Source organism: Vulpes vulpes, chromosome 12, assembly GCF_048418805.1.
Source record: "Vulpes vulpes isolate BD-2025 chromosome 12, VulVul3, whole genome shotgun sequence".
Lineage (NCBI taxonomy): Eukaryota > Metazoa > Chordata > Mammalia > Carnivora > Canidae > Vulpes > Vulpes vulpes.
In genome coordinates this window covers 156,822,696-156,847,331 of record NC_132791.1, presented here as the reverse complement: position 1 = coordinate 156,847,331, position 24,636 = coordinate 156,822,696, and the positions used below count along the sequence as shown (strand labels likewise).

The window sequence follows — 24,636 nt, the reverse complement described above, 5'->3', positions numbered from 1 at the left end:
CCTAACTGAGGGTCTGAGGCCAGTGCTTCCCAAATGCCTGTGCCTAGGAACCCCAATTAGATGAGAGAATTGATCCCTATTCTGGGACTCCAGCCTCAGATGGACACAGCAGGTGTTGCAAATTCTTCTCTAGTTTATCTGAAAAAAAACATGGGACCAATTTTGTTTCCCTTTTTAAATCTGGCCACATTTATTTGAATTTTAATAGAAGTTGACAGGATTTTCCTCAAAATTAACTCATTGAGTTGATACCCTGGGAAGATTCTGCAGGCCTGAGGGCCACCCCAGTGCTCCACTGAGGCAGTGTTCACACTGGTTGGTCAGAGCTCACCTGGGTCAGCTGTTACACTTTGAACAGCACTCCCGTCATCGTGGATCCAGACCCAATGCTCTGTATCACGAGGACCATGTGAGCACACCACATACTCTCTTCATGGATGGAGTAAAGAAGGAACTTTTACATTCTCTGGTGGCTGGGGTTCCAAGGCTAGCCCATCCCAGTCCGTCCAGTCCTGCAATTCAGGAAGCTGCTACCAGGAATGGAGCAGGGCCAGGCAGGGATGGATGGCCAGCTCAAAGCCTCAACTGCAGCTAATCGTGCCTCCCAAGTGATACCAAAATGAAGTCCACGTAGAGCCAGGCCTGGGAAATAGCGGGGGCTGCAGCTCAGGCTGCCCTACATGTCCACGCAGGGGCCTATGGCCCAGGCTTTCCCATGGGCTGACTGTGAGACCCCAGGGCTCCAAAGGGGCTCTTGGGGGCCTTCTGCCTCTCAGCCCCATCCTTACCCTGTCCCACCTTGGGGACTTCTGCTCCCACGGGCAGCCCCCACCCTCATCCACCCGCCACCTCCCTCACCACACCCCCCTCCCCAGCTTGGTCAGGAAGGCACCAGATGGGATGTCTGAGGACACAGCCTGGCTTGGTGGGGGCTCATGGCTTGCTCCATTCACCACTCTCCTGAGCACCTCTTTACCTGCCATCTTGAACCAATTTGGGGGCCTGACAGCCAGAAAGGCCTAGAATCCTGATAAATCCTGCTCTCTCTCCCTCAGCCACGCTGACCTCGTGCTTCTCACGTCTTCACTGCCCATCATGTTACCCAGGTCTGCTAAAGGAGCCTGCTGGATAACTTCCGAGGGCTTCCTATGAAGAGAGCTGGAGCTAGCTGATGAGAGACAAGCTCTTGGGAGTTTCCTGCTGTTAGTGAAAATTCAGTGTCATGATGCAGCTCTCCCTTGCCCTCATGTCTCTATTCCAGACTCCTCTGTCCTAACACTCCTTGAATTTGTCCCATTTCCCCTTGCCCTTTGCCCTGCCCTGTCCACCCCACGCCAGACACATGGTGGGCCACTGAGTATGTGAAGCAGACATGCGGAGCATGCGGACGGAGAGCGGATGGCAATGAGGGAGTCACCGCATCATGAGGGGTAGTGGGATGGGAACACCAGGGAGCCCGCTGGCCTCTCCCCAAAATGCACCATTTGAGGCTGTAAATCAGTGTCATCAATCATCAGCCATGAGCGCTGAACCTCTGGCCCTAACATGTATTTCCAAATGTGCCTCAAGCACTTGCTGTGTGGCCTACAGAAGAACCTAGTGGCGGAAGCCCAGAGGGATCCAGGACTCCCAGGCTGGCCTGTGCTGGAAGCAGCCCAAGGACAGGGACCAGCACACGGTCTGGTACACAGCAGGTGCCCCACAGCAAGGTGTGGCATCAACAGCAGGAAGACAGCAGGCTGTTTAAGGGCACGGCCTGCGGCCACACGGCCCAAGTTCAAGTCCGGCCTCTGTCATTTACTGTCTATGGAACCTCAGCAAAAAAGTATTTCACCTCTCCAGGATTCAGTCTCCTCATCTGGAAAAGAAAGCGCACAGGAGCATGTACTTTATGAGGATGACGTGAGGACTTGGTTAACCTACACGTACTGTCCCCAGAACAGCTCCTGGCACATACTCAGTAAGAGGGGGCCGTGCATTATCACGAGACAGGTGAGGAAACAGTTACTCTTCTCAGTCACTATGAACAACAACAACGATAATAATGATAAAATTATCTGTCACACTGGGTTTATATAAGCGATCACATTTGTTGTCACAGCAGGTCTGGGGGAAAAACCGAGGCTTGAGGCAGGGAAGACTGCTCTCGCTCGCTGTCTGAGCAGCCCAGGCAGGCGGGCTCCTCCCAACCACGATGCTGCTTCAGTGACTTTGCTTCTCATCTGCAGCATATGGGCTCAAGGGGACTGAATGACAGGACACTGATTCAGTGGCCAGCCCATGCCGGTGCTCAAGACATGTCTCTTGCTGGCCCGGCACTGCTCCCTGGGGTAGGCCCCGGCCTGGTCTCTGGGACTTTCAGCCGGGATCTGCTGCTAACTTCTCCATATGACCTTAGGTCAGTCCTTCTCCTGCCCCATCTTAAGTACCCCCAGGGTCAAGACGATGGGCCTATAGGACCTGTGCCCCAAGGGCAGCCACTGCACAGTGGGCACAGCCTTTTTCTTGCTGAGCCGCAGAATCCTCAACACATCCCCTTATCCCTGGGGTCTCCCCTCACTGGCTGTTTTAGCAGCTCTGACCTCATGGGAAGCAGCCCACGGGAGAGGGTGTGATCCCTTTTCCACAGGCCCATCCTCCCGGGGTGTCCTTGCCATTGGGGACCTGTGTGAGTACAGACCCCTGTGAAGGGCAATGCAGAGAAAGGATCAACACCTTCTCTTCCTGAGGTTGTTTGGTAAGTGCTTTGGCATTGTTTTAAGTTTGCTGCTACTTCAACGCTGAGGGAAGAGCAGTAAAAATTAGAAAATAAAAAATGTTTCAAATGGCTAGAGTAATTCAAGAACTCCCAGAGGGTGGGAGGAGCTCTCTGCTCTGATACTGTGGTTTCTTTGGGGGGCAGGGACAGCAGAGCAGCAGTCCTGTCAGCTGGCATCCATCCGCAGGCCACCCCGCCCGCCAGCCACGCAGCGAGGATCCTGCTGGGGCCCGAGACCTGTGCAGCAGCTGCTGGGAGGACAGACAGGCTACTTCAGTGGGGCCAGAGGCTCTGAGTGTCTGGCTAGATGGGCCTGCAGGGTCCCAGGGGTCACCAGGCTCCATCTCTGAGCCGTAGAGTTTATTTAGTAAGACGGAAGTGATTATGGTCCAGTGGTCCACCCTCTAGGAGCCCGAGCTCGGTTTTTTCCCCTGAAATAAGTGTGGTGGTGCGGGGAGCCCTGATGGGGGAGCACGTGGGACGTCAGGTTGAAGTGCAGGGGCTACTTCAGGGAAGGGCTGGGGTCAGGAGGCCAGCAAGGCAAATATGAGAGGCTTGGAGACAAGGCATTCAGGGAACTGTGTATGATGTGCCAAGGTTGGGGTGGGCAGCCACCAGGGATGCCCTGGCCCCTGAGGCCTCGAAGGCCAGGCTAAAGGGACCCCGGGCTTCCTCCCATGGGCCATAGAGCCACAGAGGAGCTTGAGGGAACGTATGCCAGAGGAGCCGGTGCCCCCGCAGCCCCTGAGCCTACAGAGCCTGGTGGTCTCCTGCAGGGCCGTGCACCAGGCCCTGCCTCTCTGCACACATACCTGGGAGCAGCTCCTGGCCCAGGGTGCGGCCCCCCTTCCTGTCGCTGGCTGCCAGCTGTGTGGACCCGTGGAGCTGCTGCAGGGCCAAGCACTCAGTCAGGACGTCGGCCTCAGGATCGGGGCCTGTGTGCAGCTGAGGAGCAAGCAGATGGAGAGACGATGTTAGAGTGAGACCACCTGTCCATGGGCCACCCTCCACGTAGGGGCAGGACAGGAAGGATGGAGGCTCCAGAGTAGGGCCCTTCACCTCACCACACCTCAGCCTCCTCACCTGCAGAATGGAGCTAACTGTGTATGTTGGGTTCGTTCAGGGCTGAGAAGGAGATGCCAAGGCAAGAGTGAAGAGGCAGAGATTTTATCAGGGGAAGTGCCTGCCTGAGAGGAAACCGGAGAGCGGGGCAGGCTGGGGGAGCCATTGGCCGAGCCCCAAGTCCTACTCCAAGGGAAGGAGGTTGGTGGAAGCATCCTAGATTAGGAGTCCTTGGGGAGCCGAGGTGTGGTGAAGTCAGGGGACTCTGTCTCCCAGGCAGGTGTCTTGCCTCAGTATCCCTGCAGGGCCTGCCACACTCCGTTCTTGGCTGGGAGTAGCCTACAGGAGGCACGGCCTCACACACGGGCCCAGATGGGTATCAAGTGCAGCAGCTGGGGCCTTCCATAAGGAGCTGTCTCGTGGCCACCATGGCGAACTCATGCGTGGAGTAAAATACACTGTGTGCACAGCAAGTGTCCTTCCTTCCTCTTGCCTTCCCTCCATCCTTCATTCTTCCTGGCACAAGGCACACTGGAAATAGCCTAGGGCTAGTGACTGAAGATCTGGGTTCAGATTCCAACCCACTTCTTACTCCCTGTGTGACCCTGAACAAATAACCTAACCTCTCGTGCTGCCCTCTGCCTGTAAGGAGCCACCATACTCGCCCCCCAGCCCAGTCTGCTGTGTGTGGTATAAGACGACAGGTACGAATGAGCTTGTTGTAGGCACCATGTGAAGGGCTGGCTGACCCCAGCTGGCTGAGTCCCACATATGACAGTGGGCACCCTGGATCCATATACGGACTTGAGGTTGCTGGCTGAGAGCAAGCCTAGGGCAGCAAATCTTTGGCCAACAACCCTCAGCCGTCCTAAAGGCAGACATGAGCTCCGTACCCCAGAAATTCTTCACCTCCCCAGACAGGGACAGGGAGGGGCTGCTTGAGGCCCTTGCTACATGGGGCAATGAGGCTGGTGTGCACCTGGAGGGGGAGGGCCCCCTCTCCCAGGGTAATCCCAAAGCCAGACTATCAAAGCACTGAACACTGACTTGTCCAGACTCTCATTTGACCTGGGACTCAACCAGCCCAGAGAAGGTAAGAACCTTGTCCCACATTACACAGCAGCTGAGAGTCGGCCCCCAGGCTTTTCCCAGCCTCCCAGGCCAGAGGGCCAGCACCCTGGCTCGAGGACGGCATAGCCAGCCTCCCGACGGGCCCTCAGCTCCCTTCCCCAGCAGCTGCTTTCCATGTAAATTCAGTTTCTGGCAAAAGAGGGCCAAGGCATGTTCTCGCAGACCGCAATGTCGATCGGATTAGGAGCAGCAGGAGAGGAGAATTAAGGAAGAAAAGCATTTCTAATTCTCTCTGAAACGCAGCAGGGCTGCCAAGGAGCTGTCATAATACAAGGGTCGCTTTACCCAGAAAGATACATCATCCCCGATGGCTCCTAATGGACGCTTATGGTTGGGAAGTTTGCAGATCTGCGGCCCCAGGTCCCTGGGGCTCCGTGCGAGCCAAGCATGGGGCCTGGGAAACCAGGGCAGGATTCTGGTCCTTGGGCACCAGTCTGCTCGGGAGAAAAGCCTCCTTGGCATGGAGCCTGGGCCATTCCCCATCCCCACTCAGGCCCCAGGGACAGGCAGGTCTGGGGTGGGCCCCGGCTCTGTCACTCCTGCGCTGCATGACTCTGTGCAGATCTGCTAAGGCAGATCTGAGCCTCAGTTTCCACATCTCTAAGATGAGGGATTAAAAACTGCCCAGCTCTTCACTAGAGCGAATACTGAATGAGATACAGCACTCGAAGCACCAGGCTCAGCACCGGGTCCAGGCTCCTCCCTCCGTCAGAGTGAGGACTGGTGTGCTGGATGTGCTATTTCCACTGGCCAGCTCAGGTACATGCCTTGACCATGTCCCTTTTCTGCTTTGCTGTGTCTGGGGGGTTCCCTAGGGCTTGTGGGATGAAGACTGAAGCCTCCAGCTTGGCTGACCCCCAACCGTGTCTTTCCAGCTGAGGCCTGCTGGTCCCAGACCCATCGAGTACACCCCCACCCCACGGGACTAAAGCAGGCCGCTTTCTCCAGCCTCTGGACCTTTCTCTGCTTTACTCACTGCCATAGCCACAGTTCTTAATACAGCGCTGGGAAAACAGTAGGTGTACCATAAATATTGCAGAGCAAACTCTGCTGTCAGGCTGATGTCTCTGGATTGGCCCTGGTGTTGCTCTTCACCCCCACCCCTGCCCTCCCTTGCACTCAAGAGCTCACCCCAGTGTTCTTCTGGAGATGTGGGTTGGGCCCAAAGGTGGGCTCCCTGGGTCTCTCTGTGGCTCACACCCCCTTTGTCCAAAACAGAAATCACTGCTTTCTCCTGCAAGCCTAGCCTGCTTCTTTCTTAGACCCTCTGTCCTGGTCAAGGGGCCCACCACTGTCCCCCCACCGAAGTCCACCTCTGCTACTCTTCCGCCACCCCCCTTCTCTCCCCATCTGGTCCCACTTTGCCCTCACCAGTCTCCATTGCCTCTCCTGCTCCCCAGTAGCGGCCTCCCTGCCTCAGGATTCCCTCCAACCCATTCCCCACAAAGGCCCCAGAGCCATCCTTCACAGTGACATTCTCTGCTTAAGATCCCCCACCCCATCCCCCACCAATGGCACCACCATCCTCAAGTAGAGTTCTGGGCCTGTCAGGTCTGCTCCCTGAAGGCTGCCTTTCCTCCTTGCAGGCCTGCTCGGCCTCGGACAGGCAGGGTGCCTACTGTTTCAGCTTCAGTCACTCCCTGGGACACCCTCTCCTTACTATCTTCACCTGCCCACTGCTTACCCCTTCAAGATTTGATGACGGCATGTGCCAATCTCTGCTCTGGGCTTTTACTCTGGGCCAAGTACTGTTCCACACCCTTAGTGCACATTTACTCATGCAATCCTTGCGACAAGGCTCTCAAGTAAGTCCTCTGTTGCCCCCATGTGACAGTTGAGGAACTTGAAGAACAAAGGCACTGAGAGACGTGCCTGAGGCCAGAGGCAGGCTGGCTCCAGAGCACACATGACCATGCTCCACTGTCACAGCTGTCATTTCTTCCGTGGACCCTCCCACTCCCACCCTGAGAGGCTAAGGCCCCCTCCTCTGCGCCCCTGACTATCCTCTGCACACCACTCTTGCTGTACTTATCATATTCTACTGAATGATCTCTTTATGTGTCTCTCTCTTTCAGGTCCCCAATGGAGGAGGGCACATGGTTTTCCATTTTTCTATCCTTGATGCCTACACTGGGTCTGAGCGAGCCACAGCGAGATGGCAGATGGGTGACAGAGAAGCTGGCGGATGGTCTGGGGGTGAAGAGATGTCTGGCCGGCTGCAGGTGAGGAAGTGAACTCGGCGGCCAGGTGGGAGGCAGGTCATGGATGATGGACAGCAGCATCCTCAGGTGTGCAGAAGGGTGGATGCATGCAAGGCATGCGGAGACCTGGTTTGTTGCTGGACAGGTGTCTGGAGGCCTGGGGGGGCTGGGCCTGGAATGGGGACTGTCTTACCTTCTTACGCACCTGCTGCTCTTTGGCTGAATGGGCCTTCACATGCTTGCGGAGGGAGCTGGGGTCCGTGTAGCGCTTGGAGCAGCCAGGGATCTGACAGGCGTAGGGCTTCTGGAACATCAGAGGGATGGAGGTGGGGTGAGGGAGGCCCGAGGTCATGCACTGTGTGATCCGCAGTAGGGAGGGGGCAGGCTGCAGGCTCACACCAGATCCCTCCCCCTGTGTCCCCAGCCTGGAGGGGTCTGACCCAGTCGGCCCTGCCCCTGGGCCTCACAGTGAAGGAGAGACTGTGTCTCCATTCTCCTCTCATGCCGGGACCTCAGGGATCTCAGGAAAGTCACCTCCCGTCTCTGAGTCTCTTTTCTCCCTTGTAAAATGGGGCCGACAAAATTCTAAGGGTTTTCCCAGTTCTGACACTGGCTCTGGGAAAAGCACAGCCTTTGAGCCCACCGGGTGGACAAGGAGCACAGTGGCTCCTAGGAGGAGGGGGGAAGGAGGAGGAAAGCAGGGATGGGGAAGAGAGGGGACAGCACAGGGCCAAGCTGCAGTATGGCAGGCCCAGGCTACGAGTGACTAACCACACCTTACAGCAGGTTCAGAGATGCCAGACTGCTTTGGGTTCATGAGAAATTGGAGGCAGGGAGGGAGCTGGATCTCAGACACAGGCCTGGAGAGGCGGCAGCGTGTGTGTGTGTGTGTGTGTGTGTGTGTGTGTGTGTGTGTGTGTGCCCTTTGTGAATCTTGCTCTTGGGGGGGCTCCCACTGCACACCTAGAACCAATTCATACCTCTGCTGTTCCTGCCTGAGCCTCATACTGCCCTCCAATCTCCCTTCCCACCACAGCCAGAGGGCCTTTCTCACAGCCCCAGCCATTCTCTCACCTTTGAAATCCCCTCCATGGCTCCCTTGTGCCCTCTGACACAGCCCACCTCCCGGCACTGAAGGCCCTCTGGGACTCGGCCCCCAAAGTTCCCAGCTGTCTTCCTGCCCCTGTCCCTGTGCGCCCACCTGCCCAGCCCTCCTGGAATCTCCTTCCTACCTCCATCTTCCTGCGGGCAGCACTGAGCACCCTGTACTGCTGGGTTCCTTGAATGTCCTTCTCCACCAGGTGGAGCATTTCCTTGGGGGCTGGGGGCGAGGTGGGGTTGGGGGGGTTGTGTATGGTCCCTCTGACTGGTCTCAGGTCCCAGGGACTGACTCTAGCTGAATTCTGAGCTCTCGTGTAAGGTCTCCCACAGGACCCTGCTTGGAGTTTCAGCTGCTGCTGGGGCTTGAAATAATCTATCCCTAAGGCTTCCCGTTTTAAATATACCTAGTGGCTCTGACTTCTCCAGGCCCTCTGACCTCTACAGTGGCTGCAGGGAATGGGAGGGTGTTTGGAGAAGGTGGTGCTTCCCTGATGAGGTACTGGGGTGGCTATGTCCCTGTCAGACACACTCATACGGAACCCCTCCAACCACCACCACCTCCCCTGACTTCACGGCAACTCCTGTCCCTGCTGGCCCAAGGACAGGCCAGTCCAACCACAGACCCAAGGACCTTGTGGGGAGGGGCAAGCAGAAAGAGACGACCATACCTTGGAGCTGCCACGGACAGTTGCCAGGTTAAAGAAACGGAGGAGAGCAAAAAGAAAGAGACAGAGAAGTGAGAGGCTGGCTTGGCCGAGAGGAAGGTACAGGCAGGAGGGTGGAGGGCCTGCATCAGACCTGCCCCTCCCCAGCTGCGCAACACAGACATGTACCCCCCCCCCCGCCCCATTTCTCCTAGGGACCCGCACCCACCCTGACGCGTGCACACACATACACATACACGTTCTCTCTTGTGGGCCCGGCTCGGTCCTGCCCCAGGCCCCATCCCTCAGGGACGCTGATACAAATCCACACGCTTTTGCCAAAAAGCAAACAAACAGAGCTTCGAGTGTGCAGGCGCACTAGCCTGGAAAGGGCGCAAGGCCCATCTCCGTGTTTATTTTTCCAGGGCCTGACGTGTGCAGAACATTCCTCCAGCCCAGCTCCCCGGCGAGCCCTCAGGAGACCCTGTGGCTGTCCCAAGCGGCATGACGCCCAGCCCCAGGCCTGGAGTCACTGCTGTGGCTCCAAAGCCTCGTTAGTAACAAGGACACTGGTGCTGGTGTGGTGAGGATGGAGGGCAACAGCCCCCAAGGCCCTGCAGGGCCATGCTCAGTACCCTTCAGTTCACCCCCATACCTATTGTGGGAGAAGCACAGACGAGGAAACAGAGGCTGACGCTTTGCCCAAGATCTCACAGTAAGAGCGTGTCCATGAGGCTCTCTAAGGAGGCCTCCCCTTGTCTGGGAAAGGAGAGGGGCTCGCCCCCCGGGCAGTGGCCGTCAGGACTCAAAGCCTACACCGAGTGCCTGGGGACTTGGCAGAGTTTGCCCAGCATTCAGTCAGCGAGTCAGAGGAGGGAAAGGAGGGACTCCTATTTGCTATGCTGACTGCATGTTAGGTCTATACTCGCATTATTTCAGTTGATTTCCCCCATGTCTCCTCCTGATGTGGGTGTTTGAGGAAACTGAGTCTGGAGAGCCAGACTTAAAACCTGGCTGGCTCTCGCTATTCTGTTCTGCCACTTTCCTGCTCCATGGGGAGAATCCCACGTTCTCTGGTGCCAGATGGGAGCTGGGAAGATGACTGGGTCCCTCCTGGAAAACAAGGTGCAGCCTGCGAGGGCTGACCTGCTGGCCTCTGGGCTGTGAATGCTGGGAAAGCAACCTAGTTGTGCAGGATCGCCAGTGCTGTTTATGTGGGGATGGGCAGGAGTAGGGGCTGGGCTGGGTGGCTGTAGCTAGAGGGCTTCACCAGGACCTTTGGGGAGATGAAGGCCTGAGATAACCCCGTGGGCTCATTCTGGGCCTGACCTGACCTGGTCCTCTCAGCTCTGTTCACACAGCAAGTGGGGGCCAGAGGCCTGTTGCTTTGGGGCTGGGTCCAGAAAATGCGGCAAGGAGGGAGGGAGGAAGGGGGTAAGTCAGAGTAGGTGACCCAGAGAGGCCTGGAGGGACATTGCTCAGGCCGGGGGTTGGGTGTGCAGAGCAGCCTGGTACTGCTGCTGCCCTGTGGTCTCTGGGAGACATAACCAGGGGGCGTGAGCACCAACTGCACATTTCAGAGCCTGGGTGGGGGCCAAGGGCCCCAAGGGCTGGACCTGTGAGAACGTAAGGAAGGCAGGGGTTTGTTAGAATGCCTCCTCACTTCGTGGCCCCACACAGCCTGTGACAATGAAGCCTGACTGGGAGGGGTGGAGAGAAGGGTTGGGTTCAGCTGGGGACAGGGCTCTTCCTTCCTATCTTGTCCCCTGTACTCAGCCCACCTCTCCAGGGGGGCTGATACACCAGCTTCTCCAGCAAGGGCCACTGGACGCTGCCATTTACCATCTGTGCGATAAGTCGGTGACTTAATCTGAGTCTTAGTTTCTTCGCAAGATGGGGATAGTGGCCCTTACCTCATGGGTTGTTACCAGCATTAAACTGGGGGAAAGTGTATGTGATACTGGTTGTGAAAGACACGTATAGAACAGAACACTCTGCCCAGGGCCTAATCGGCACCCAACATGTGGCTTCGCTCTGTTTTCTGCCACCCCCTGCCCCTAAATTCTGGGTGTTGGCGTTCTCAGCTTTTTCCGGTTTAAATAAAGGGTTTGGAGCAGAGGGCCTCGAGCCCTGGCTGCTGTTTTGTGGCCTCCAACCTACGCTGGAGGAGTGAGTTGCTCTCGTGGGCCTCTATTTCCTCACATGTGTGTCTACTAGACAGGTTGGGCCAGATGGCCACTCAGGCCTCCCAGCCTCCCATCAGCAGAGTTTCCCAAGCATCTGCCCAAAGAGCAGAAATATAGGCCGGGGGCCCAGACATGCGGCCCAGATGCAGACCGTCTCCTACTATACATGGGGGCTAGGGTCCTCCCAGGCTGCCTGCACACCCCCACACCGGCCCTCTGAGGCAGATGCAAGGCCCAGTTCCTAGTTGGCTCTGCCAGCCAAGAAGGCCACCGAACCTCCTGGAGGCCTGCTTTGCTCACCTGTCAGAAAGATTAGTGACCCCCTGACTGGCAGGGTCAGCATGAGATCGTGGGAGACAATGTTTTAGCAAGTGCTCTGCCAACCGCAGAGATCTGTATGCACCAACATTGTGACAAAGCTGCAGGTTATCATGCTGTTTGGCCCAAACAAGGGAAAGGGAGTGGACATATAGGTATCTGGGGCCCAGATCTACAGTCTCAGGCCCTGCTCACCTCAACCCCTCACCCCCTGTGCTTAGGGGTAAGGAGCAGCCCCAGAGAGGCTCCGGCCTGTCTCCACGGAAGGTGTGGGATGGGCAGGGCAGTGCAAGCCTTCTTGGAGGTGGCTGACAGGTCTGGGGAGAGGATGCAGGATGGCGAGCCCACTCTCTCCACAGAGCTGTGCCTGACACTGGTGCCCAGGTCAGGAGCCACAGGCTAAAGTAGTGGCTCTCGACTCACGAGACTTTACTTCCTCTTCCTCAGGATATTTGGCAATGCCAAGATACATTTGTCACAACTGGGAGATGGAAAACTGCTCCTACCTAGAGGATAAACACTCTGTAATGAAAGGGCTTTCCTCTCTCCCTGCAGACAGTCATCCTGCCCAGACTGTCCAGGGCTTAGGACGAAAGCAGGTTTCCGCGTGTACCCTGGCCATGGCCCTGCATCCCACAGGTGAGGGAATGTGCACACCTCCCCCCTGCCCCTCGGCCTCTGCCCTGGGGCTTACCGTGTCAAGGTGGGTGCGCTGGTGCTTGGCACGGTCGCTGGAGTTGCTGAAGGCCTTCTGACAGCCTGGGTGCTGGCACAGGTATGGCTTCTCACCCGTGTGGCTCCGCAGATGGATCTTGAGGTTCTCCAGCCGTGAAAAGGCCTTGCTGCAGCCTTCAAACTGTGGGAGAGGTGAGTGAGGGGTGCTCTGCAGCCCCTGGACAGCCCACCACCAGCCTAGAAATGGCCCCAGCATCCTCTGCCCCCTGCCCACCCCCATCCTGCCCAAGGCCTCTAGGTAAACCCCCCAATTTAGCTCCCTGTGAAGTGACCAGGACCCAGACTCCATCTGGGAAACCCTGGTGGGGCCAGAAAAAACACTCCCCTGACTTAGAAAGGGCCTCTGGGCTAGAGAAGCAAGTAGTCTTTCCATCTCTGGATCTGGAAGGATCCTCAGTGGCACAAGGAAATGATGTGCTGCTGCCAGCACAAGCATGTGCTGGATTTTAGGGAGGCTTTGCGCCCCTGACCTCATTTCTTTGCCTACGAACTTACGACGGTGTGACCACCACTCAGGGCTGACGTGAAGGCTCCAAGGTTGGGGGGGCCTTACTATCCAAGGGCTTTGTCCATCTGGAGTGTGGCATCAGTGCTGACTGCCGTCAGAATAACAACCAACTTGTAGACGCAGGGCCTGATTTATCATTTGGCCGTTTGTCTGGTGCCCACCATGCACCAGGCCCCATGCTGGGCAGTGGGCAGGCAGCAGGCGCAGACATGGCGATGGCCCCGGTCGGGGCGGGGGTGGGCAGAGCCAACAGGCACGGTGCCTCCTCCCATAGCCGCAGGCTGCCCCGGCCTGCCCCGTAGCCTTGGCTGAGGTCCCCCCCTCTTCCCAGAATCCCCAGACTTCTCACTCCTCCCACACCCCGTCCCCAAGACCACCTGAGGAGCTCTGTGGCGTAGAATCAGTTGTTGCTCTGCCTGAAGCCCTGCGCACCCCCGCACCTCCCCCGCCCCAGGCTGCTCCCACGTCCTCGCAACAGCGTGAGCCCACTGGGCCACCAGAGCCTTTGTTGGCAAGTCACTCAGCAAGGAACGTCCTTTGTCTCATAACCATCCATCCAACCCCCTTTAGCCTTCAAAGTCTGGCTCGAATGCCGCCCTGTGGCCCCCTCCCTGGTGTGTGCGTGTGATCGGCTGTTCTTTCTGCTTCTCCTGTCCGGCGGGTCCAGCCAGGCCGGCGTTCCCGTGGTGTGCAGCAGGGGGTGGGAGGGGGAACCCGCTCTGTCCATCTGACATGGGGCAGGGTGCTGCTGCACCACACAATAACCCTGACCGGTGTGGCCTCAACGTTCCCGCCTGAGAGCCAGAGGCTTTGCGTGGTGGTCCTGGTGCTGTGACACGGCCAAGACAGGACACAGGCCATATCTGACGCCGAGCCAGGTGGCTCTGCTACGGCCACTGCCTTCCTAGGGCAGGGGGAGGTGACCCTCAAGGAGGAGGAAACCAGAGGAACCAGCTCCTCTGCCTAAGCCATTAGCTCCATCCCCCAGCTTAGGAGAGACGTGAGGATGGGGACTCAGGATGGACAGCGACTGGTCTGGGGTGAGCTCCCTCCTTGTCTCTCCCTTGAAGGTGGCCACAACGCCTGGCCATGCTCTGCTGGGGCTCATCCAATGCAGGCAGCCTGCAGCTGGGTTTTAGAGACCGTCCCGCCTCCTGTTCCCAGAGGATGTGCCTTTTCCAGGCATCAAAACCAGGAGGAAATCCTGTTTGGGGAGTAAATAGGCCACAAGCTACTCCTCTGCTCTCCTGTGATGGCCTAGTGCCAAGCTCACCCCAAATGAGGTAAAGGGGTCACAGCTGGGAAGCCAGCTGCCTCTTGGCACCCAGCTGGTCCCTCTGCCCTCCTCTGGCCCGCACCGCAGGGGTAGACATTGAAGGAGAGGAGCAGCAGCTCCTCCCGTGCCGGGATCACCACGTGAAACCTCTGGTTCTGAGGTGGGACGTTCAAGCCACACCGGTCGGGGTTATTGTGTGGTACAGCAGCTCTTCCCGTTCCCCCACAAGGCCCTTAGGCCTGTCCGGCCAGCCTCTGTGTTGCACGAGGCCGTGCTGCTTTTCCCTCCTTCACTCATCTTGCAGATGTCTGCTTGTCTACTCATGGTGTTCAAGCACTGCCTCCTCCGAGGAGCCTTCCCTGGTCTCTCTCCTCGGCCCCTCCCTGCTCACACCCTGAGCTTATGGGTTAAGACGATTTTTGCTGCCCACCCACTGCCTTTTTGTCATGCCTCTAGCAAGGGTCTGGGAGTTCCTTGAGGGCAGGGCTGGCATCTCTCTCATTCATGGGACAAAGGATGGGTTAGAAACCTAATCCAATGGGAGTGAGAACAGAAATTCCCAGGCTTGGGGAGCATGTACCCTTGTGAAAGCACCCTCTTCCTTGCAGCATTCATCAAAGTACCCAGACACCCCCTGTCTGTGCCCTGCCTACGTGCACTGGCCCAGCCCTGTCCTACCCCACACCCCCAGGACCTCCCAGAGCTGAGTCACAGGCTGGGGTACAACAAGCAGCCGTCGAGGGTGCCCTGATGGGATGCCCATCCCCCCAGGTAGAACTAGAGGCAGCAGCAGATGGAGAAGCCGCACTGCTTGATCAGGACTATTCCAGGGTGATGATGCTGCAGGTGCTACTGCAGAGCAACGCCCCCATCAGGCCAGCACCGGATGTGCCAGGGACTGCAAGGCCGTGGGCTCTGCTTGCAGCTGCTGCCAAGGGTTCCTCCCCATTCATCCACCACACAGATGGCCAACAGAGGCAGAGAGAGGAGGATGGCACACTCGTCAGTTCACACTTATGTGAGCTCACTCTGCTGGGTCCTGTGTTATCACTGGGGTCACCCCCCCTCAAGACTCTCCAAGCTCATCATACCTTCTGACATCCAATCTACCCCCTTAGCATTCGAGGCCTTCCAGGGTTGGTGCGGCACAACCTGGGGTTAAATTTTGAGACTTGGAAAGCAGACAGCCCTGTGATCTTGGCCAGTCAGTGCCCTCTGTGCCTCAGTTTCTTTCTCTGTAAAATGAAGACAGAAACCAGCTCCTGGAGCTGGTGTGAGGGCAAGGCAATATGCCTATCTACATGGCACACAGGACATCCTCTATAAATGTCATCACTATTATGGTGATAATCACCTGGTGGTGATTGTTCTTATCTTGTCTTCAGAAAAGACACCAGTGTAGGTCAGGTTTTACTGACCCCAGACCTAAAGAACAGAGTGCTCTGGTTGACAGGTTTGCCATTGGTCTGGCCCTAACACTCCCTGTCAATCCGTTTGGGTGCCAGAAACAGCCTCTAATGAAAGTGAGGCAGCCTTTGTGGTGGGAATGGCCTGATAGAGCCCCATCCATTGGCTACAGGGGGGCTTGGAGGGCAGCACAGGGAGGTGCCCCCCCACGGCTGTGTGTGTGGGGGTACAGGTGCTGCCAGAATGGAAACATAGGTCTTGCAGCAGAAACAGGTGCGCCAACAGGTGTATCCCTGACTTGGAGTCTTTGTGACCCTAAGGTGTAACGATGCTTCCATGGGGTCCACCCCCCAGGGAGAACACACACAGGACTTCCAGACGTTCCTCCCAGAACACTCCAATCCCTTGACGCTCTAGGGCACATTTTGCCCTAGACAGACCCCTTCCTCCTGCCTTAATATCCAGGTGTATAACCCTGCGGAGCAGACTTCCTGGGACATCCTTCACTCTGTTGCAACAGGGGTAGACAGGGAACTGCTCCTACTTTGCCAGAAGGGCAAGCCACAGTCAGAATTGCCATCTCTTGTAGAAAGAAGTCACTCATTGATCTTCAACACAAGGTAGCAGTGTCAGGCAAAGCCCACAACTCTGAAAGTCATTCATGCACCCCCATCCAACTACCCACAACCTAACCCCACACCTTTATCATGGCTTGCCGGTACCCCATCACTTCTCATGCATCTGCCCACCCTTCCACATCCTTACTTCTGGGATTCACTTTCATCGTCATCTTTTTGCACATTGATTCATATCCTCCTGCCTCACTCAGCTGTCCTTGTGTGCCTGGCCACATGCTGAGAGTTGGGACTTTAGGCAAAAAAAGACCACAAAAGGCTTGTGAATCCAAACAAAAGAGAATTCTTCTTGGGGCTGATCTCAGAGGGCTTCCAGCTGGGGAAGGCCCGGGGTCACTAAAGCTTTCCTGAAGGAGCCAGGACTTGATCCCCAGTCAGGGTTTGGACACACAGGGTGGGAAGACTGGGAGGGTAGGGAACATTCTGGAGATAGCCGAGGATTGGCCAAGCTGGAATGAAGGCAAGAGGGGAAGGAGAGGTGGAAGTAGAAATGGGGATTTGGGGAGCTCCCTTCATTACAATCCATGGAATAGTGATTCATTCTGAAGCAGATGAGTTTGGGGATTTTTGATTCCCCAAAACAGCACTGAAACAGCCCTGTGCACTGATGTGGCTTAGGGAATGATGTGGCATGAGGCTATTCACTTGGGGGACTCTGGTGCCACTTCCGCTGGCTGTACTCCCCTGCCCCTGACCTCCCACCTCCCACCTGGATGTTTGAGCCAGAAACCTGTTCCATCCTCTCTGGCCCCTGTATCCAAAAAGCCACCAAACCAGGGAGATGCCACGTCTTAAAACACCCTGCAGGGGATCCCTGGGTGGCGCAGCGGTTTGGCGCCTGCCTTTGGCCCAGGGCGTGATCCTGGAGACCCGGGATCGAATCCCACGTCGGGCTCCCGGTGCATGGAGCCTGCTTCTCCCTCTGCCTGTGTCTCTGCCTCTCTCTCTCTGTCTCTCTGTGTGACTATCATAAATAAATAATAATAATAAAAATTTAAAAAAAAACACCCTTCACATGCACCCTCTTCTCTTCATTGCTGCCCTGGTCCACACCCCAGCACTGCTCACCCCAGGTGACTGCACTAGCTACCATCCTGCCTCCTGCCCCTCTGCTCCCAACTCATTCCCATATGGTATCTGGTATCTAGAACGAAGACTCACACCTACCAGGTCTGGTTGACTCCCTCCCTCCTTAAATCCTGCACAGTTTCCGAGTGCTCGGTGAGTATGAATCCTTGCCCCAGCATTTTGGCTGGTGTGCTCTGACCCCTGGTGATGGCTTGGTGGTGCCTGCCCCCTCCAACTCCTGCGTCCACACCACTGTGTGTCAGCATCAGAGCAGCCCAGATGCAAATCCACACTTCCCAGCTGGACTCTGACCTTTGGGCAAGTTCTTTTGTCAGAGCCCAGATTCTTCAACCACAAATGGGGGCATCGCTTGGGCACACCCTGGGCACATGGTAGGTGGGTGCTCTCTGTAAGCCACAGAGTGTGTGCACTATTCTGTCTTATTTGGGGTGAATCTGAAATACACAAGCTCAAATAACCAAACACACAATGGATTCATCTGGCCAGAAACAAAAGCCTACGTGCCACGGGCAACAGAGAAGCCAATACTGTGGCCTCGGAGGGGAGAGGACACAGAGGTGAAGGAAAAGCAGTAGAGACATCTGTCTAGAAAGACGTAAAAATGGGTGTTAGATATTTCTTATTTACTTTAAAATGTATGAACATTAAAATATATTCTCAGGCGATAGTGGGGTGAGTTCAGAATGATCTAAGTGGCCAGGTGACACCCTCCAAGACACCTACCAAAGGCTGGCTGCTGCGTGGTGTCACCGTGACAACACGCTCTGCTGGAAGGCTCCTTCGTAGCCCCACTGTATGGATGAGGCACAGAAAGGTGACACCAGTGGCTCCAGGTCACGCAGCTAGTAACCGGCAGAGCTGGGATCTGGTCTCGAGTCTGGCTGATGTGCCGGTCTGTGTCTTTGCATCCCTAAACACTTGGGCCACAGCCCGAGGAGCCCTACGTAAAGCACCAAAACTGGGGCTGCACTCAGCAGCTCTCACGATGACTTCCAACCAGGCCCACATCCTGGGTTCCATTTCCAGGCAAAGACTAGGCCCAGCCCAGGATGCAGAGCTGACGCTGGGAGAGGAGGACACCCTTCCTGCTGGCCCCTCTGACAGAGGACATGCCACCACCCAGAAAGGAAAAACGAGGCGGCGCAGCAGAGAAGAAAGAGCCCCAGCTGATGCGCACAGAGTGCGCAGAGTCTTGAAAGGCCCAGTTTCCACATGTGGGGCGTGTTACAAAAGAAGATTAAAATAACGGGGGAAAATACCCTGGGAACCGTGAAGCCCTAGACCATCTGGAGTTTTATAGTAACAGGCAGGGGAAAATCAGAACCTAATTGAAAAAAGTCCACTGCAATCCATTACGGCTGCGTGCTGCTCGCAGAACCAAGGGCAGGAGATGAAAGACCAGGGGAGCCATCCCAGGAGCTGGGGAGGGGCCACCACATCCCTGTGCAGGCCAAGCCCAAGGACCCTTTACATTCTGGCTGGGTGAGGGGGAGGGCCCTGGGTCAGAGGTCAGGTCCAGCAGGGCTGGGCCCACCCCACTCAGCCATCTGCCCCCTTCTTCAGGGTGGCTAAGCCAGACATGCGGCTGGTGCTGAGCAAGATTTTCTCTCCCTCCGGCCCCTGGGGAAGGAGCAAGGACACTGTTCCCCATGTGAGGTGCAGGGGCAATGTGCTGCAAGCTGCAGAGCATGGTCATGCAGACTGGAGTTTGTGCCAGAGCTCTGCCAGCGGCAGTCACAGACTTGGGCAGATCATGTGCCCTCTCTGCCCTCATTTTGTCTCCTCTCTAAAATGGGGCCACCACTGACAACTGTCAGAAGTAAATACGAGGATATGCCCAGGGGAGGAACTGGCACACAGTGGGTGCCTAATAAATGTCAAGTTCCCTCCCTGTGGCTGCTGTGGCCCAGAGAGGGGAGAGGGCCCAGTTTCTCATGCTCTGGCTAAGAATGTGGACATAAAGGGCAAGGCGGGGGGTTTGGGGAAACAGGGCATGGGTGGGGGCAGGGGACGAAACGCCTCCAGTTTTGGCATTTGCCAGTGACTTGCTTCTAAACAAACACATTTCTGGTTTAAGGGTAAAATATATTGGGTTACAACAGCCTGGCAGGCCATTCAGGGATCAACTTCTCATATTTGTGCAAACTTTTAACTTACTTTATAACAATGATTTGGACTTGTGGTGCCAGATTCTTCTCCAAGATGTCAAATAATTCTGTGTTTGGCCAGCTTGAAAGGCCAGCTAGCCGGGAGCGGGGGTCTACTCCTCTCCCCTGCTGCACCCTGGCAGGGGGACTCTGGCCCTGAGGTAATTGTCCTCTGGGCCCCTGGGGTTTCCATGGGCGTTTCCACAGAGCCTGGGCTTTGCCTGTGCTCAGGGGGTCCAGGCAAGAAGGCGAGGGACAGATATGGAGAGAGTCCTGGGAGGTGAGGCTGAGGACACGAGCCTGGACTCTGCTCTATGAGCCCACGAAGGTCTGGTTGGGCTTTGGGCACGCAGGACTGTCTGAATAAATGAAGGTGCTGTCAGAAGTGTGCAGGAGGGAAACTGGGACTGGAACAGCAGCTCTCACACTTACATTCACACTGGACCAAACTCTTCCTAAACACGATCTCCTTTGTCCCATCAGGACACTGGGACAATCCCTCCCTCATCACACAGGCAAACAGCAAGGCCCAGGGAGTCTAGGTGTTGGATTCCCAGAGCTCCCAAGTGATGGAGTTTGGGGTTTGCCTCCAGGGCCTGAGCTCCATGCCCTGGGCCATACTAGTGTCTTGGGCAGCTATGACCAAGGTCCCAGGCCTGTGTGGGGGTCTCTTCACACCTGCTCAGCCCTCTGCGGCTTCATGACCATCCTGAGAGGCTGGTGGGCCAGGGGGGAGGTGCTGTGGACACAGAAAGCAATGGGAGAATGGGCTTCAGGGACCACGGCCCTCCCCGTCCCACCTCTCAGAGCCAGTCGGGGTGTACCTGCCCCTGGGAGATTCCCAGGTGGGGCGAGGGCTGCAGACCCCTTATCCCTACCTCACCAGGACTACACTGAAGGCACCTGGCTGGGATCTCTCCAGCACAAAGTCTCTGGGCAAGAAAGTAGGTTCTTATTCCCAGCAAGCATAGGCCAAGAGAGCTAAGCCACCCTCCAGGGATGCATGGAGCCCCCAGTTAGGAGGAGCAAAGGGGCACGGAGCCTGCTCACCAAGTATTCAGGGAGGGTCTGGGGAAGCCCCTGGTGCGGAGCAGAGGCTAGACGTCTCGGGAGATGTGAAGAGCGGCTCTGCGAGGGCTCACGGCCTGGCGGAAAGCGGGCAGCCCGGAAAGGCTGCCACAGACACAGGCCCAGCCCCCAGCCACAGGCCTGGAGAGTCTGACACACACGCACTGCTGACACCTCCCCTCCCGACCAAGCCCTGGGTCAGACACAGGACCCCAGGACAACAACATGCAGCACTGATGCACACACATGCTCACACACACAGGACTCATGTCAGGGGTACACAGAGGTTGGTGTGTACATGCTCACACATCTACACAAGGATGCCTGGGCCCCAGGCCCCCCACAGGCTCAGACACACCCACTCCTGCACCCCGGTATACCCATGACAGCCCCATGCATAGCACAGCTCGTGCAGAGATTGGCCCACCCCTCGTACGTTGTGTGGGCACAGAGACCATATCCACAAATGGCTTCCAAGAGGTCAATGGATGAAGACGTGCCTCACAGCATTGAAACACCCAACCCGGCCAGACCTGGGGACACTCACCCCCACATACCTCTCTTCACAGCATTAGGTGGCCCTCAGGGGCCTACTGTATCTCCCAACTTTCCCTCGGCAGCTGGGCTGGCTGGACTTTGGGGAGGGCATGTGTGGCCTCAGAGAACCCAAATCAAGGGCAAGAATGGCCCGTGGCCACAGGGACCTATAGCCCAGTGCTCCGTCCTCCGCCCCTGCTCAGCCACAAGCCACACCTTCCTGCCTCTGCACCTGGGCCTGGGCTCGTTCCCTGGGCACAAGGTCCCTCTATTCACCTGTCTGCTCCTCCCTGTCTTCTAAGGCTGGGCTCAGGCCTCCTGTCTGCTCCTCTCCTCAAATCCTTCCCTCATCCTGTTTCTGCCATGCTCTGAGTGCCGGGGACCAAGTTCCGCCTGGCCACCGTCCTGGCGCTGGTGCACACCTTTTGCTGCTCACCCACACTGGGCCCACACTGCACACACCCTGGGGCCATGCCCGCTGCCCGGCCTAGCTCGTAGGAGCTCACTTCTGGGAGGGCAGGCAGGCACAGGCCAGAGAGCCACATGGTCACCCACCCCACCCATCTCCACAGCCAGCCGCCAAGCAGGAGTACCTGGTTCCCTAGCTGAGGAGACACCTCTGTAGCAGGGTGCAGGATCTGACTGTACAGGCTACAGTGAGGCCCCAAGTGCTGCTTCGGGAGGAGGAGGGAGAGGGAACACGATGAACAAAAGGGTCCTATCCAGCCAGCAGCTTCGACATCCCCTCCCCTCAAATGAGCACCTGCCATCTCCCCACTGCCAGCACAGCTGGGGCTTAGGTCTGGCCCCTCTTCTTCCTGGCCCCTGGAAGGCTTTGCATTCCCACTGTCAAACGGGGTGACTCTCCTGGTCTCAGTTGTCTGTTATGGACAACAGGGCGTCATGCCCTGGTAGCTGGGTACAGGACAGGCCCCTTTTTGGCTCCTCCCCCAAATTCCAAACAGAAATAGCAGGGATGGGTTCATCTGTGAGAACATCAGGGTCTGGAGACCCGATGCCAATCCTGGTTCTGTCACAGGTTGCTATGTAACAGATCGGTCACTTCCTTTCCCTGGGCTTAATCACCCCAAGGCTGCCTGCCCAAGACAGGTGGGACCATGCGGGTGAAGGCACACCAGGGCAGTGGTACAGGTGGCAGGTGCATGATACCCAGCAAGTGTCCTACGGCTGCTTGGGAGAGGAAGGAGACTCCAGGCATCCCACCCATTTCCTGAAAGAAAACCTCATGTCCGATCATTGGGAATCATTACAAATATACAGTAGGCAAAGTTCCCATCTAAGGTCACAGGCGGGTGGGAGCGACCTGTCCAGTGTGCACCAGGGATGTAGATCCCACAAGATGTCCTAGGAGGCCTTGGGCCCCTACCTGGAGGGGCAGTGTTCAGATCTAGGCCTGTGAGGGGCAGGGGCAGGGTTGGGCCAGACTGCCAGTATGGGTAGTAGGGACCATGGTGGTTGGTGGGGGAGTCATAAAGGCTGTGCTTGGTGTTAGGAGGAACCCACCAGGCAACTTTGTGTTCATCAGAGCTGCTTGGAGACAGTTCCTAAAGCTACCAGCCCTAAACTGGGTGGACCTGCCACCTGAGGCCCAGTGGTATAAATGGGCAGGCCTGCCTCAGCACCATCCCCACTCCCCACTCCCGCATGGAGCCCACCCACCACTGATCAATGGAGGGGTGCCAGGGTGGGCTGACCCTGTGCACCCAACATCAGGCCACACCCTGAATGGGGCCACGGGTGAGCATGCCACACCTTCCTCCCACCGATCCCACCCAGTGCTTACACCCATAATGGATGCTTAGTAACGGTGGAGGGAGGGAAAGGGGATGGTTGTGTACTTACACTCGAGCTGGTGAAGGAAGGTCAGTTACCATAAGGAACAAGTCACACAAACAAAAAACCCAAATGAAATCCAACCCCTGGAGAGAAGATGTTACGAAGAGACACAGCAAACCTTTCTGGTGTTCAGAACACCTCTTTTCCCTGGTCCCTCCAGCAACACAGTGATCCTGGGAGAGGCAGGCCTGGGACTCAACAGGCCTACTGTGGGGTCTCTCCATAGCTGGGATGGCTGCCAGGGCCCCTCTCTGTCCACTGCTGCTACACTGTGTGCAGTGACATCGGCCATAAGCAGGGCTCCCAGCTGGTCAGCCACAGGGGAGCCCCATGGGCCAGCATCCAGGGACAGTGCCCTTCCCTGTTGAGCCTCAGTTCTCATCTGTCAAAAGCCTCTACTCAGGTGCCTCAGGGAGGAGATAACTTAGCAGAAAGCAGAGCAGACAGGAATGAGCTTCTGGCTTTGGGGTTTCAACATCCCAGGCTTCGGGGCCGAATGGAAAGATCTCTGAAGACAGATCTGAGTCATGCATAGTTAATATTACAAACGATCTTTCTGCCACACACCCATCTAGAAGTGCCCAACACAGGGCCTGGCACATAGTGGGGTTTTGTAAATATCTGCTAATGAATGAAAAAACCCAAGTAACAAACAACCGAGCCTTGAGGGAAGTGTGGGGCAGGGTGGGGAGATCCCCAATTAGTAGAGGCTAGGACAAGTGTTGTCAGGAGTAAGAGCAAAGCGTCCTATGTCCCCACTCCTGAGACAGTGCTCCAGCTCGTACAGAGACATCGGAGGGGATGCTCTGGGTGTGCCGAGAGTACCCCCAGCTAAGCTTGTGGAACCTGAAGCAGGGCCCTCCCCCTATGGGCAGGGCCCCAGATGTCTCAGGAGGTACCAAGCCCAGCACCATGGGGGAGACTGAGTCTGAGCTGTCCCTGAGGCAGCCTTCCAGATGGACGGGGCACAGGTACACTCTGGCCATAGACCGGGTGGGACGCTGGAAGGCTCAGTGGGGCCCAGCCTGAAGACTCTGTGGTTCAGCGTATGCCCCCACCTGGGAACTTGGACACACTAAGAAAGAAGACGGCAGTACTCGAGCTGCCAGCGCGTGGGTGCTCAGCATGGGAAGGGAGTTCGTGGAAAACATCCACATCGCATCTCATTCTCTTTCCCTGGAGTTGGAGGAACCCGACCTGAATAAGTCAACCGGGCACCCTCTGCGCTGCCTTCTTGGATCTGCAGGGCACCCTGGGCAGATCGCGAAGGTGCCACAGCATCGTCTTTCACAGAGAAGGGGACAGAGGATCCCAGAGAGCCTGGGCTCAGGGCACTCACGGGGCAGAGGGGCGGCGTCAGGACTGAACCCAGGGGTGGCTGACGCCAAAGCCCTTAGCCCTGTTCTTACACCGCATTCAACAAAAAGCAGACTGGTTAGGAAACACCAGGCTGTGGGAAAGCAAGGATGGAAAGGAAAGAATTAAATGTTTCACATCAGCAGGGAAAAATACAAGCACGAACAGCCACCAGGCTGCTGTTCAGACTCCCCGAGAGGACCCCAGCTCCCCCGCTCTTCAGCCCAGCACAGGCGGGAAAACTCTGGAGCAATCTGGGGGAGGTGTTCCACCCTTCACCTGTGCCCGGGACCTGAAGGGGAAATGCAGCTTCTGCAGGGCCAGGCAGGCTGTCGGGCCCTCGGGGAGGGGGGGGGGGAGCCTCCTGTCCCTCGGACAACCTCGCAAACACCCTGTGGTCAGCAGAGAAAGAAGACCGCGGAAACTGAAAGAAAAGTGTAACTATATGATAGAACAAGAAGGGAGCCTTAAAGAGAAACTCGCCGGAAGGCACTTGGCCAAGGACCGAGGGGGTGGCAGGAGGGGCGTTCCGGGGAGCAGGGCCCCCCCCCAGAAGCCTGGCCCCGCAGAGCTGAGCCCGACTCAGGGGGACGCCTGGAACTCATTAGCATTATGTCAGG

The 24,636-nt window shown here is 56.9% G+C and overlaps 1 protein-coding gene across 2 annotated transcripts in view; it reads right to left on the bottom strand.

The window, feature by feature from the left end:
- The window catches only part of GLIS1 (GLIS family zinc finger 1), a 231,280-nt gene that overhangs the window by 9,054 nt on the left and 197,590 nt on the right, over window positions 1-24,636 (bottom strand). For both annotated transcript variants that reach the window (XM_072730867.1, XM_072730868.1), the window contains 3 exons: window positions 12,096-12,257; window positions 7,346-7,456; window positions 3,571-3,703 (listed from right to left, as the gene is read on the bottom strand). In XM_072730867.1, coding sequence (XP_072586968.1) covers window positions 3,571-3,703; window positions 7,346-7,456; window positions 12,096-12,257 — 406 coding nt within the window. The remainder of the gene's footprint in view (window positions 1-3,570; window positions 3,704-7,345; window positions 7,457-12,095; window positions 12,258-24,636) is intronic.